Below are 16,313 nucleotides of genomic sequence, written 5' to 3' on the forward strand. Positions count from 1 at the left end.
AAGTCTGGAAAAAGATTATTCCCTGTAAGTCACATGTATTTGTTCACAAAATAGCATTTTTGTACAGAAAATAATATTTCTGCACAGAAGATGCTGTTTCTTAGACAAAATAATTTTTTTTACATTAAAATGCATGTACAAACTGCTTGGACTAAATCTTATATATCTATATCTATGTCTATATAAATAATGTTTGTTTGTGGGATTAACATAACTCAAAAACCACTGGACGAATTGACACCAAATTTGGACACAATACATCCATCACGCCAACAAATGACCATAACTCATAAAAACACTGAAAAACACAGCAGAAGGGACTTTAAAAGTCAAAAAACAAAAATTACATTACAATGCATGCGCAAAACCACACACATATATATGCAAACATACATATACATATATACACAAATATACACACACATATACACAGACTGGGCCACAGCAACGCATGGCAGGGGATGGCTAGTGTGTGTGTGTGTGTGTGTGCGCGCGCGTGTGTGTATAATTGTGGTATATAAGGGGGAAAAAACAGCAACAACATACAATCTGCAAAATTCATCACTCAAAATACAAGTATTCTTTTCCCTGTCCCACCTACTTCCCATGGGTGGGAACCCATGAACCACCACCCATTACTTCCGACACCACAGCAAATGAAACTAGTATCTAACAAAAATCTATCCTTATCCATACACTAATTAATTCCCTGTTCAGCTATTTCAAAATCTATTTTTGTCTTCTTTTTAACTTCCCAAAGGCTGGTCTCCATTTTCTAGCAAATTCATCCTTATTTCCTCCCCTTATGCCATTGGAGATCTTCCCTATTTGAATATAGAACTGCTTGGAATTAATCTTAAACTGTGAGGGATTACCATCAGTCCCAAATTCTTCTCATTAGAATTTCCTGACATTCAAGAAACAAATTTTAAACCATTTTTTGGATATTCTTTCCATCTCATGTAGTACCTGTATTGAATGTAATATATGAGTATTCAAAATATTTGTGCTAATGCTTACTAAGAGATAGATTGGAAGTATGCTTACAATTTTGAGTTTTTGCAGATTTGATTATTCACAGATTCAATTTAAAAAGGGTTTTTTTTTTTAAAAAATGATAATCTCTAGGTCATTCCAAATGATTTTATGGTCAGCTTCCTCCAGTCATGCGGAAGGACCTAGAGATTTCTAGAAAGAACACCTTTCTCTAAACCGCCTTGAGTCGCCTGTGGACAAATACAGTAAATAAATAAATAAATTCTCTGAATCTTTAGGTCATCTCCAGTCTGTGATCGGCTTCCAGCGAAAATTGATTATACAGTTGTACTGTAAGACCTAGAAAGTCCTTGAGAGGTGTCCTCTCAGCAAAAAACACAACTAAAACTAAAAAACCAAAAACCATGTTTTTATTCACGATGTTTTACTTTCACAATAGTCCTGTATATACCCCAGAAATGTGGAAGGCCAACTGTACATCTTTAGCATTCTAAAAGTCAAGCAGTCAACATACATAAAGATAATTATGAATCTTTACACTCTAATATGTTCAGCTGCTGAAGTGATACCAGCTTCCTATTGAGTAACACTAACCTTTATGGGTTGTCCTTATACATTGAGTCCTTCTTTAATGTACTATATGCTGGCCACAGAATTTTCACTATCGGGTAAAGTGAAAATGGCAATAAATAACAAGTACTACTACCTGGGTTCTTCTGCTCCTTGTGGAGAGAAAAAAGCAGGACAAAAATAAACATAATAATTATTATAATAGTAATAGTTGGAATCTAAGAAGTGGTAGATAACGCAAGAGCCTTGATCGTAAAGAAGCCCCTGCCTTAGCATGGCATTGTTTTCGTTGGCATGTGTGGCTTTTGGAAGGAACGGTTTACAGATTAGATCATATATTTTCCTGCTGTCTTAGAGAAGAAAGCAAAGCCTGTATCCCATATGGGACACTCTTGCTGTAAGGCATTTTCTTCACTAGTATATTACTGGCACACAGAGACATTGTGATTGTGCCATTTGATATTTTATGTTTCTGCAGAGTCATCTGAAGCCATAGCAGAAGGGCAGTGATTAAATGGATGAGAAACCTTCCAAATGAGGTTTCTATCTTTTTCTTCTTCATCTCCAGTTGGCTTCTCTATTCAGAGCAACCCAGAACAGCCGTTAAGCCTTTGTCGTGGCTGTTTCACAGATTGTTTTGTATAAATTGCAAGCTGTTAAACCTTTACCAGACCGTTCCAGAAAGCTGAACAATAGACTGCATTTGGATTCCCCTAGGGCCTGGTGTCAGAATTTATTTACAATCATGAGAAATAATGGCCTTGAAACAAAATAATAATAATAATAATAATAATAATAATAATAAATAACAAGTAATGATGATAATAATAATAATAATAATAACAACAACAAAGTATGGATCGTTGATGTCACAATCCTAGGTGACAGCAGGATTGCAGAGAAACAACTGGAAAAGCTGACACGATATGAGGATTTAAAAATCGAACTTCCTCACCCTCTGAGGAAGCTTGCCATAGATGCAGGCGAAACGTCAGGAGAAATGCCTCTAGAACATGGCCATATAGCCCGAAAAAACCCACAAGAACTGAACTGCAAAGACTCTGGCACAAACCAGTCAAGGTGACCCCAGTGCTGATCAGCACACTGGGGTGCAGTGCCTAAAGACCTTGGCCTGCACTTAAACACAATCAGCGCTGACAAAATTACCATCTGCCAGCTGCAGAATGCCACTTTACTGGGATCAGCACACATTATTCGCCGATACATAACACAGTCCTAGACACTTGGGAAGTGTCCGACGTGTGATCCAATTCAACAGCCAGCAGAGTGTCTGTTGTGGACTCATCTTGTTGTGTTTCAAATAATAATAATAATAGTAATAATAATAATAACAACAACAACAATACTTTATTTATATCCTGACACCATCTCCCCGAAGGCACTCGGGGCAGCTCACAAAAGCACTCCAAAATGCAGGACACGCAAAATACACAATACATAAGCATATGAAATGATGACAATATAAAATGCCATAAAATGCCATAAAACTATCCCGATTTGTATCTTCATCAGCTTTAGAAGTCACATTTAGTAAAAACATTAGAACAGTTGTAAGTTCATCAACTTACTGTTAGCATGGGGCTCCAATCGGCCTCTGGCCTACAGTAAACTTAAGGAATATACTAGATTTGTTATAGTTCTTAAATGTTGTACCTCCCGCGGTAAATAATTGCTTCTAAAATATGGGATTCCAACTTGAGCCTTTTGGAGATATAATTTCAACATTCGGGAAGAGATTATTCTCCTCGACCAAAACTGTTGAGGGCATTCCGTATCTCATAATAGTCAATCCCCACATAAGAAAACGTTTCCTAAATCTCATGTGTAAAATGCTGCACAAATTTTTGCATTGTGTAAATGGATAGAGCTGCCAAGAAATGCAAACACTGACTCATCTGTGACCTACAGGCAAACTTTTCTATGTGATGATACCTGAAGCTAGTTTTCCTTTGGCCATGGAATCATACAGTTGGAAGAAAACATGAGGACTATGTAGTTCAACTTCCTCCCTTGTAGGAATAAACAACTCAAGAATTCCTGAAATATGATCACCCAAATTCTGCTGGAAGACTTCCATAGAAAAGTCTTCCACCCTCTGAGGCAGTATTCCACTTTTGAACAGCTCATATAGTTAGGAAGTTTCTGTGCCAATTTCAACCTGGAATCCTGACACTGAACAGGTTCTTCACTGGAACTTGCTCTTTGCTTAGATAGCTTTGTGTGAACAGGAAAATGAACCTGACACGGATCAATTAATGCAATGATTCCCAAACTTTGGTCCTCCATAGTTTTGAACTTCAATTCCTAGAAGCCTGATTTGCTTATAACTCCTAGCACTCGGTTTTGGGTCTCTTTGTATGGCGTGAGGGTGTTTGACATCTTCTTCACACTTACAAAATCAAACCGTATGAAAATGTGTGGGGTCCTTTCCTACTGCACAATTACAGTCAACGCTCCATATCCATGGAAAACACAGACCTTGATTTTGCCATTTTATTGTGAGGGACACAATTTTACTAGAGCATTGTATACAGTGAAACTTTAGCATCCACAGATTTTGGTATCCATGGGAGATCCTGGAACCAAATTCTAGAAGATATAAAGGACTCACTGTATAGTATTATATTACTTTACAATGGTAACATTATATGGTTTGCTGGGTGTTACAGTTTATGATGTGATACTTAGAATTTTCTGCCAGAGGGGTCTAGTCCAAGAATTCTGTAGCACATCGTCATGGAGTTAAAAGTGGAATTATTTATTACTCTGCTGTATTCTTGTCATGATTACTGTATATCAAAGTGTCTTTGAAATTAATGGAGCTAATATTGGTTACTTAATTGTTAAAAACCACTTGTTATTTATTGTTCTAGCTTCACTTTGTGTTAACCTATATGGTGTGTGGCCATAGTGCCCACATTGAGGGGAAAGTGAGCTTTAAACTAGTGGTTCCCAACCTGTGGTCTGTGGATCACCAGTGGTCCGCAAGAATGTAAATATGGCCAACGGCCTCATCATTACTACACCGTTGCTTTGAAACCACGTGGCAACGAGAGCAACTGGTCTTGCAAAACCTTCTTATAGTGCCGAGGCAACGGGGATGTTGGGAAGGGAGCCTGACTACCCATGAAAGATTACTAATACCACATCAGCTCTAGATTATTAAATATGGTTTTCTGCGGATGAGCAGATGACGACTACTGAATGACATACGTTCTGTATCAGAAACTAGAACTGATGTGGTTTGTCCAATGCAGTGTTTTGAATCTGCATCCCAAATAACCAAACTGAATCTAAAGTTGACCAAAAACTGATTCATTACCCTTTTGATCAGGGGTCCTCAAACTACAGCCCGAGGGCCGGATACGGCCCTCCAAGGTCATTTACCCAGCCCTTGCTCAGGGTCAACCTAAGTCTGAAATGACTTGAAAGCACACAACAACAACAGTCCTATCTCATCAGCCAAAAGCAGGCCCACACTTCCCACTGAAATACTATTAAATTTACATTTGTTAAGAACGTTCTTCATTTTAATTATTGTATTGTTTTAAAGTGTTTTTGCACTACAAATAAGATATGTGTAGTGTGCATAGGAATTCATTCATGTTTTTTTTCAAATTATAATCCGGCTCTCCAACAGTTTGAGGGACTTGGCCCTCTGTTTGTAAAGTTTGAGGACACCTGCTTTTGATACTAATGTTGGAGAGTGGTTCCTGGCCAAGTGGTCCTTGGTTAAAAAAAAAAAAAAAAAAGGTTGGGAACAACTGATTGAAACAATACATTCATTTTCTATATTATCTTGATATCATAAGTAACTATAAATAATTGATTTAGAAGAGGTTTTTTTGGTATAATGTCTTCGTTTCTCAACAGAGACTGCTATCTAACGAAGAGGAAAAGAACAAAGCCATCATTCAAGAAGTTTGTTTTATGGTATCCTTTTAGATAGAATATAAAACCCTTTATCTGCCTTTGGACAATTAAATCCTGGCTTCATGAGTTGGGAGTTTTATGTCTGTATTGTGCAGCTCTTTTTCACTGCTTTGCGCCTCTCTTGCCATAAGTGGCAAAACAAACCAAGAAACCAAAGTTAACCATAGCATCATTTAACATCTGAACCAAAGTCTAAAGTAACTAGTTAAATAAAGTATTACATTTTTTGTCATTACTTTTTTCAAAGGCGAAGCTGTAATAAACTGACATTTTACTGTAACATAGTAGGGAGAATTTAATTATTTTTGCAGAATAATTATCTTCTCATAGTTAATTATGTCATTACAGAGGTGTGCGACCTCACAGCTTATGTATGATACGCATTAAAAGCCATTGGCTTGTAGCAGTTTTGCTTTTTTTTAAAAAAATAGTCAGAAAGACATCATTTATTAAAATTTTGAATAATTAAGATGTAGAATTGTTTTAAGTGCAGTATACTTATTGCTAAATATGTTGATTCTTTTCAGAATCAGCATAAAATGTTATTATACATTGCAGACTAAAATGAAACATTTGCTCGGCGAGTCAAAGCCATACTATAAAATCATATTAAGGTGAAGGATTGCAGTTCAAAAATGTCTGGCAGTTTAGCACTATTATTATTATTATTATTATTATTACATGTTTTATTCATTTTCTTGAGCCGTGTCTGCTTTTCTCATAGCCATCTGGGCCTTAGTGGGTTTGATGCACTAGGAATCACGTAAAGTGTACTTTATTGTATAAGTATGGCTGCAAATATGTGTTCCAAATACAGAAGCCTTTGAAACTTTAACCATGGCAATCCTCTAGAAAAAGCTATCTGGCCATCCAAATATTGTCCAGTTTTGCTCTGCTGCATCCATAGGAAAAGAAGAATCTGATACTGGGCAAGGGGAATTTCTTCTGCTCACTGAGCTTTGTAGAGGTAAAAATAACTACTTAGATGGACTGTTTATCACTGTTGAACTACAACATCCCAAATCCCCTATCACTGCTTATGTGATTGTGGGTGTTGGAGTCCAACATGTCAGGAGGGCGGTGGATTGGGAAATATATTTTGATTTACTCCAGCAAATCGGCCCAGTCAATTTTTTCTTGGGTGGGAATCAGGAAAATGTTTCTCAAAATTGAAGCTTTTGTTGTTACTAAAGAAAAAGGAAAGCATTGATACCACTTTAACCACCATGGCTCAGTGCTATGGAATCATGGAAGTTTTGCAAGGTCTTTCGCTGTCTCTGTTAAAGAGTGCTGGTGCCTCACCAAACTACGACTATAATATTGAGCCATGACAATTAAAGTGGGTTTTTTTCATGTCAGGAGTGACTTGAGAAACTGCAAGCCTCTTCTGGTGTGAGGGAATTATTGTTTTAACTGTACTTTGTTTTAATCTATATGGATGTTGCTCAGGGGGACACCCGGATGTTTTACCATATTATGGGAGGCGTCTCTCATTTGCCTGCATGAGAAGCTGGAGCTGACAGATGGGAGCTCACCCCTTCTCGTGGATTTGAACCACCAACCTTTTGGTCAGCAGTCCTGCCGACACAAGGATGCCACCGGGGATTCCGCAGTTAAAGTGTTGTCTCACTTCATTAATTCTACATTGTTGAAGCACCCAAGGAGTCCCTTCGTACATGTCAATATCACAGGCCATGTTATTATCAGACAGCCCTTTGATCCTGCTTGTGCTTTATAACATTCTTTTTCATTCCTTTTTAATTCCCAGCAGTAGAAACAATGTCGGCAAAAAAACACATGTTGTCACAAAGAAATTAATATGAGCCACTCTTATTTTCATTGTTGTGCTTTTCTCCCCTGGGATGGGATATTAATTAGGGCTGTTGACTGTAATCGCTTCTTTAATTGCAGATGAAAACTTTCTCTCTAATTAATTGGTATGACCGAGACTTAAGAGCCCACTGCTGTGGAGGTCATGCAGGCCCAACGACTCCTTTCTCCCTGTGCCAAATTGGAAAAGAAGAAACTCTTAAAAGAGTTCTCTTGCAGCTATTTTTTTGTTGGTTTTGTTTCAAGGGGAGTAAAAAATGTTCTGTTTGAAGACGTTATGCCTTTTCTTCTTCCAAAAAGAACCACAGGCAACTGAAGCTGGTAGCATTTCTTCTTTTGCATTTCCCCCCTGTGGTTCCAGGCCATTGTTTGAGAGCTAGGCAACAGATATTTTGTATATGCAGGAACTGCTAGGAGCATTGGAATTCCTGCATAGAAAGCATTGCTTGCAAATATGAGAATAGCAGGAATTCTGACAGACTTGAGAATGAATGCAGAATGAGGTCAAATGATCCATCTTAGCTTTAGCTGAAAAACTTAGAGAATGGGAACTGACACGTTTGTTTTTTGAAGCCTTTTCACACTACCCAGTAGTAGCATTATGATGACAACATTACATGAAATCCTGGGATTTGCAGTTTAAGGAGGGACATTAAAAATTCTTTGCCATAGAGCACGAATTCTTCACCAAAGTATGAACCCCAGGATTCTTTGGGATGTTGCTGTGGGAGTTAAAGTGGAACAATTAAGTTACGGAGCTGCAGTGGCACAATGCGTTAACCCTTGTGCTGGCCTGAATGTCAGCAGTTCAAATCCGCGAGATGGCGTGAGCTCCTATCTGTCAGTTCCAGCTTCCCATGCAGGGACACGAGAGAAGTCTCCCATAGGATGGTAAAACATCAGGGTGTCCCCTGGTCAACGTCCTTGCAGACGGCCAATTCTCTCACACCAGAAGCAATTTCTCAAGTTGTTACTGAGATGAAAAAAAATTGAATTGCAATTGCTTACTGTGAAAGAGCTTCAGTATCTTGTCTTCCAAGGAGAAGGAAATCCTGTATTGTTGAGGAGTGCAGGTCCCTTTTCCCTCTGCTAAAATTATCTAGTCTGGATCTTGCATTGGTCCCAGTGCCTTTTAAGGTGAGTAGACACTGTGCTCTTTCATTCCATCTACGTATTTTAGAATAGTGACCTACAGTCCATTGTAAGTCCATTCAATTGGACCTGGATTGGGTTTGCCTAGCTGTCGGCTCACCATTCAGCAGTTCATTGAATGGGTCTACTTGAATTAGGACTAAGTAGCAGGATGCCAAGTGGTATATGTGGGTAGTATCCATGGTATGCAATAAAACAACAATTATTTTGTAGAAGTATGTGGGGGAGGGGCATTCCTTTTTTTGGCAATTTACCTAAATCCTTGCTTTTTCTTTCCTCATATGTATGTTTCAACCATTAACCAATAACTTCATATTCACAGGGCAACTGGTGGAATTTTTAAAGAAAGCTGAATCCAAAGGGTCCCTATCCTGTGATACAGTTCTCAAGATATTTTACCAGACATGCAGAGCAGTACAACACATGCACAAACAGAAGCCTCCAATCATTCATCGAGATCTAAAGGTATTGAAGCTGAAGTTGGCTTTGAGATTATTCTACACCTTGGATGAACAACTATAATGATGATGATAATGATGATGATGATAACAACTTTATTCTTCTATTCTGCCACCATCTCCCCAAAGGGACTTGGGGTGGCTTGCATAGGTACCAAGCCCAGTCAACAAAAATTAAAATATAGCACAGAAAAATACATTGCATTACAAAAATTAAGGCAAAAACCATACAAAACATTATAAAAACATAACAAGAACCAAGGTCAGAGAATTCCAGTGGTCCTGCTGATCTCTCCCCTGACCCCATTTTTATTTCAAAAATAGAGGTCTATTTTAGGCCTCTATTTTAACTATGAAGGAAACTGGATTTTTTTCCATGAATTTTTACTTCCTGAGTCAATAATTCCACAAGGGATGAGGTTAGAAATGTGGAAAAATGACCATATTGTGTGATACAAGATGGACACTCAGTAATTAAAGATAGAATATAAAGTTTTCCGCTTCAAAATATTTTTTGTAAACATAAGTGTTTGTAAGTAGCTGCCTTTTAAAAAAAGATGAATGTGTATACTGCTTCTAAACTTAATTTGCTAATCAACTTTTTCCTGCAGATTGAAAATATGCTGATGAGTAACCAAGGGACCATTAAATTATGTGATTTTGGCAGCGCAACAAATGTAGCACATTATCCAGACTACAACTGGACAGCGCAGAAAAGAGCAACCGTTGAAGAAGAGGTGAGAAAGCTGATATTTTATATTTTAATGTATTATTTCCTTTGACTTTTTTAAAAAAAGCCTAAATATATTTCTAGCCTTGTGAGACGTAAATCTTAAATAAAGAGGGGTTGTTTTCCTTTACTCTATTTAATATTCTCAAACTGAAACTATAATAAAACTGTCCATTAATCTTCATTGCCTTTGCTGATATGGTGCATAATATAGTGTCTTGGTATTTTCACTCTGAGCTAAAGGAAACTAGCATGTTTTGTCTGTTCTGTACTGAAGGGCAAATGTACTTCATGATAAAGGCATTGAGGTTGTATCCCAAAAGAACCCGAGTTCTGTGTTTCTTTTTCATGATGTATTCTTAGCCAAGCTGCATGTATTGTCCTGCCTTGCATAATTAAGCTTTTGAGAATAGCATTGCCAAAGAACATGAGTATTTTTGGCAAGGATTAATAAAATGGGAAGGTTACACTGAGGTTAGTGAATAGTAGCCAAAAACAGAGCTGTAAAGGACAAATACCTTGAGAAAAGGTTACTTTATACTGTTGAAGCTATCAGGGAGGAAAAAAATGTGGTCCTCTAGATCAGGCATGGTCAAACTTCGGCCCTCCAGGTGTTTTGGACTTCAGCTGCCCCCACAATTCCCAATAGCCGATCGGAATTGTGGGAGTTGAAGTCCAAAACACCTGGAGGGCCACAGTTTGCCCATGCCTGCTCTAGATGTTTCTAATTGCATGCTGTCATCCCTAGAGCTGATGGAACTTGTGAGCTAACAAACATCTGTAGGATCACATATTCCACACCTTTGTGCTGCATGAAGGATTTTGAAAGGTGTCCGTATGGATACAGAAGCCATAGATGATGTTGGCTAGACGCCTTTCTTCCACAGATTGATATCATAAAAATGTGTAATTCCTCTCATATGGATTATTCTTCCTCTGGGAATTCAACTATTCTCCAATGTAGATATGTGTTTAGAACACTCATATAAGCCTTCTCCGTTAGGCCAATATTGTGTCCATGTAACAATATGTAACAAAATTTGATTTTTTCCTATTCCTAGTTTGAAAGTGTTATTTTCTGTTTGTGTGGTACTTACTTTGAAAGTAGTTGTTATGCTACAGAAATCTTGTTTTTATGGCTGCCACAAACTATGTGGAATTGGTTGAGACATTGAAAAACTATAGAAAATGTGCTGCAGGATGTCCTGCAAAACAATGTTTTTGCAGTTTAATAAACCTTTTCCATGTTTTTATGATAGAACCAATTAAGAAATGACATTTATAACCCGGGAACAAAAATCGTGTTACATGGTGTTATTGGTTTATATGGAGTGTCTCAAGTTTTAATTAATGTATTACACTATATTTTTGAACCTGAGCAGTATATAAATATTTATAACCCCACCAAAAAAAACCAACAAAAAACTAGGCATGGCTGGTTCAGTAATTTGGAACTGCTTTTGCCACTGAATGAGTTATCAGAGTACAAGAATGAGCATAATAGTGTGCCCTAAAAACCAAGGTGGGTTGGGAAAATAACCCTCCAAATGATTTGGTCAAAAGCACCCAGAATTTGTCACCATTTCTTATGCTGCAGAGGTCTGATTGGTTAAAGTGTCTGGAGGGTCAAAGTCTCCCAACTCCAACCCAAATGTGGACAAACCTATGAGTGAGCTATCCTTCCTATTTCTATTCATTTTCTCTTCTCCTGGTTCCTGAAGGCAGTAACTGTAATTTATGACACTTCTGGCGGTCTCTGTAACATGGGGATTGCTCTTTAATATTGCTTCATTTACATGTCTAATCATGAAAATAATACTAGAGAGACAAAAGATGTTAAATGTTTTGACTAATGCCAAAACATTTGGCATTATTATTATAATTATGTACATTATTAATTTGCATTCTGTTCCTGCAAATTAAACACATTAATAATTGTACCCCTCCCAAGCCTTCTACCATTTCTACAGTAACTATTCATCTGAGAAAACTAACAGAGAAAAAAATAGAACCCAATCCCTGTTTAAGGCATTTACCAGATAGCCTTGGCTCATCGTTGCTTCTCAACAAGAGAGGAAACATGTATATTCTTAGTGTGTTTAATCATAAGCATCATCATCATCATCATCCCTGCCCTTATTCCAGATAGAATGTTCTCTGTTCCAAAAAACAATCTATAACATCAGTTTTCCAGACAACTACGCCCACCAAATTCAGCAGCTGCACAAGATTAGGTGGGATTAAAGATGCCACAAAAAGGAGTCATTTATGTAATTTAGGCCAAACAGAAAGAACCCACAGCACTAGCTACACCCACCCAATTCATCAGTTTCACAAAATTAGATACAAATGATGCAACAAGCCAAAAATAATCATATAGAATCCGAACTATGTTTAAATGTCCAGCCAGATAACCATGTGCACCAAATTAACCACAAAAACAGCCAAATTTGACAAGGGCTACCTTCTTATATCAATCTTGGGCAAAACAAAAAAATGCCCCAGGACACCAACCTTTTAGGAAGCCATACCCACCAAATTGACACAAAACTATTTACGAGTGATGCAGTACATGGAGAACAACACAATGATAAAATATTTTGAAATACATTTAAATGCTTTTTAGAAAAACCTAGAAGTACAGGCAGTCCTCAAGTTACAAACATACACCTTACAAAAGAATCATAGTAAACAATGGAGGCAGGACAACAGGAAGTGAGAGAAATCTACTCCTTGGAAGGAAAATTCACTCCTGGAAGTGTGACCATGGCGAAAAGGTGTCTCCACTGAAGTTTTATCATCAATCCTTGTTTCCACAACAAGACAAAATTTGTCAAAATCCAATTCTCACAGAGATAGAAAGTGAGGGGAAATCTTCTGAATAGGGACACAGATAGCAAAACAAACACCACAGTGTTGTTAACTCTTCCCTATGCTATCTATCTATCTATCTATCTATCTATCTATCTATCTTATCTATCTGTATATGCTTAAACAACATACCTGTTCCAAATTCAACTTAAGAACAAATCTATCTTGTTCTTAACTTGGGGACTGCCTGTCATCTTCAGTCAGCACTTTGACAGCTTTGTTCTCCGAGTGGTCATACAAACCCAAACTGCCTTCCCACTTTTCAGGTTTTTGTCAGTTTGTGTTGATTCTTTTTTGTGAACTTCAAAATTGAGGGAATGGAAGGTTGTCAGGCTGGGACATGCATAGTATGTAGGAGGGGGCAGGATTTCTGTCACTGGGGTCTCTGTGCAAGTGGAAAAACTCATTGGTGTGGGGATACAGATGGCCACTTGAAGAACCACAGTTACTGGTAAGCAACCTGTTCTTGTGGGCTACGATAGCTCTTTAGGCTTTGCCAGGTAGTAGGGATTGTCTTACTGTTATAACCTTGATTCCTTCCCACTTGATTTGTTTTGGTTCGCTCCTGACACGATAAATAAATATTCCCACTTGATTCCTTTTTGAAAGCAGATAAACAGATCAAATTTAAACTTACTGCCTGCAAATTCCCAGCCCGCAACCTGAAAGAGGAATTCATTGTTACCCACACAGCCAATCTGATAACAGCACCAGCCAGATTGGAACGAATACCAAGAACTGACCTTCACCTTGAAACTCTGGTTTTGGCTTACTAATTGTCTGTGTTTGCTAAGATCTGTCTTTCTGCCTCCCTCCCTCCTTTCTAAAGGGGTAATACAGCATTGCACAGAACTCAACATTTTAGTGAAATTGAAATGGAAGTTTATGTTCTTGTTCGCTTTCCAGGTGTTCATGATCTTTGATATGGAAAGAAATAGCCCTGACTCTCTTACTTTCTGTCTACAGATCACAAGGAACACAACGCCCATGTATCGGACTCCTGAAATAATAGATTTATATTCAAATTTTCCAATCGACGAAAAACAGGATATATGGGTATGCATGTTTCTTGTGCAGAGATTAGACTTTGTGAAATGTCTCTGACTATTGCCCACTTTTCATATTTACTTTAGGTATTTCCAGTCCTTTTGTTGACTCTTCCAGGCAACCTTTGGTAAACTAAAAAAATGTGTAAATCACCATTGCAATACAGATAAATAATTCTATTAGAATATGTTTGAATTTGTAAGCTAAAAGTTAGGCATTGGAGTTGCATAAGCCATTATTGGGACTTGAAGGTACATCCCCAAGGAGAGTTTGGTGAACAACAATAATACCTTGTCTATTTTATGGTATGCTTATTCTTTCCATGATAAGGAACAGCTCTTAAGGATGTTTGTCTAGGTAGTGAGTGTCTCAAAAGCAATGGCAGGCTAAGGCCAGTTTCACGTTAAAGTAAATACAAAATAGCAGCAGAGTCTGAAATGGATAACTCAAATACAACCTATAAATGTGATTTAAATAAAAGCTCATTTTAAAAAACTTGATTAAAAGCTGAGCTTGTGATATATAAAGCATCTTCTAAGGTTTCAAGAGAGGGAAAAAGCACCAATCACTACATCTCTCTGACACACGCAAAGAGAGATCTCAAAGCACACAGCACATACTAAGATGTAAGAGACAGATTTAAAAAGGTTTCCAGTAAAATAAATGCATTTTACACAAGCAATCAGAATGAGAGCAGAAAGAGAGAAGAGAGATGAAAAAAGTACATTCCCAACTGTCATACAGGAGACATGGAAGAAGGGAAACCTTCAGACTATTCTAATGCTAAGTAACTTCTCCTTGTTGTGGACTTGAGACTTGGGCAGCATGGGGTTGAATCCCAACAAGAACGAGTGGAACGAAAAAGATATGATTGTGCCTCTGTTGAACTTTGGATGGCCAAAAATTGCCCCATGCGAAGCCAAGCTATAGTTTCAAGTGATCATTTGGTATACTGCAGCTTGTTTTGAATTGACTGGACAGGACCAATATATCAGAAGAAATAAAATAATTGCCTCTAGACCTGATATAACTTCACTGACCTGTTTTGGTTTCTTGTCCTTTATCTCTTAACCTCTCTTTCTCTGCTGTCTTTTCTCAGGCATTGGGTTGCATCCTCTACTTGCTCTGCTTTAGGCAGCATCCATTTGAAGATGGAGCTAAGCTTCGAATAGTCAATGGAAAATATTCCATCCCACAAAATGACACACGATATACAGTGTTTCATGATATCATTCGTAAGTTTGTAAAAGAGATATAAATCTGAGTGAACCACTTGTTTTTGGTCGAAGTTTAAAGTGCAGTATTGGTTTCCTTTTACAAATATAGACAGCTATCTGCAAATGGTTTTCATAGATGTAATTTTATGTGAAATAACAGTACAATCAGCCCTCTGTATCCACTGATTCTGCTTCCATGGACTCCACCGCCTATAAACCCCAAAACAGCAAAAGGGCAGTGAGAGTGGTGGTGGTGGTGGTGGGGGGGGGGGGGGGGTTGGTTGTTTTTTTGGTTTCACCCAGGATAGGCTAAGCTCTTGCATTTTGCCACTCCTTTTCAGAGAAGGTGATGGTTCCTATTAAGAATTAAGGCACAGCTCTCAAATTGACCCTTGGATAAGTTCACTCAGCTTTTTTTGGGTAGATTTGTTGACTAAAATTATTGTCGTTTTGCAATTTTCTTAGGTTCTGCTTTAAAAGTGAATCCAGAAGAGAGATTGTCTATTACCGAGCTTGTAAATCAGTTGCAAGAGATTGCAGCCGCAAGGAATGTAAACCCAAAGTCTCCCATCACAGAGGTAACTGCTATTGTGGATAAAATTAAATAGTTTGGACTTCTTTGTACAGACAGTCCCCAAATTACGAACATGATAAGTAGCTTTGGTTGTTTGAATAGCATAGGGAAGAGTCAACACCCCTATGATGTTTATGTTGCGATCTGTTCAGAAGATTTCACCTCACTTTCTCTCCCTGTGAAAACTGGATTTTGAAAACTTTGGCTTGTCGTGGAAACAAGGATTACTAATAAACCTCCAGTGGATATCCCCTTTCCCCATGATAACTCTTCCAGGAGTGAATATCCTATCCTAGGGATACATTTCTCTCACTTCCTGTTGTCTCACCCCATTCTTAATTATGAGTTATTAGTAAGTCGGATGTTTGTAACTTGGGGACTGCCTGAACTTCTAAGTGTTGTTGAAAAAGCATTTTAATGTATTTTAAAATATTTTATCATTGTGTTGTTTTTATGTGTTATTGAGTTATTTGTAACTTGGGACTGCCTGTATTTTGAAAACCTTTCCTCCAAAGATACAAGAGTTACTATAAGGAAATCATTGTAAATATGTGGAGGAACACCTGCCTTAATATTAATAATAATATCTGGCCTGTACATGTTAATCGTTTCTACAGTGCTTGATCTTTTAGCACTTCAAAAGCAATCTGTTTTTAAAGTCTCTGCCCACAGACGTACAGTGTATCAAGTGTGTTTATAAAGAGGGTGGGGTTGCACAGAAAGATGGGGAAAAGAGCAGATGAATTAAAGCAACATTTTGGAGTAATGGTGGAGCCCCCGATGGTGCAGCGGGTTAAACTACTGAGCTGCTGAACTTGCTGAACAAAAGGTTAGCAGGGGTGAGCTCCCACTGTTAACCCCAGCTTCTGCCAATCTAGCAGTTCGAAAACATGCAAATGTGAATGGATCAATAG

General features: G+C 37.9%; 1 protein-coding gene across 1 annotated transcript in view; it reads left to right on the forward strand.

Annotated features, from left to right (window-relative positions):
* Window positions 1-16,313, forward strand: part of GAK (cyclin G associated kinase) — a 106,590-nt gene that overhangs the window by 31,643 nt on the left and 58,634 nt on the right. The window contains exons 3-9 of the mRNA XM_067463973.1: window positions 5,461-5,520; window positions 6,373-6,487; window positions 8,825-8,967; window positions 9,572-9,697; window positions 13,528-13,617; window positions 14,708-14,843; window positions 15,291-15,403. Coding sequence (XP_067320074.1) covers window positions 5,461-5,520; window positions 6,373-6,487; window positions 8,825-8,967; window positions 9,572-9,697; window positions 13,528-13,617; window positions 14,708-14,843; window positions 15,291-15,403 — 783 coding nt within the window. The remainder of the gene's footprint in view (window positions 1-5,460; window positions 5,521-6,372; window positions 6,488-8,824; window positions 8,968-9,571; window positions 9,698-13,527; window positions 13,618-14,707; window positions 14,844-15,290; window positions 15,404-16,313) is intronic.

This window comes from Anolis sagrei, chromosome 2, assembly GCF_037176765.1.
Source record: "Anolis sagrei isolate rAnoSag1 chromosome 2, rAnoSag1.mat, whole genome shotgun sequence".
Lineage (NCBI taxonomy): Eukaryota > Metazoa > Chordata > Lepidosauria > Squamata > Dactyloidae > Anolis > Anolis sagrei.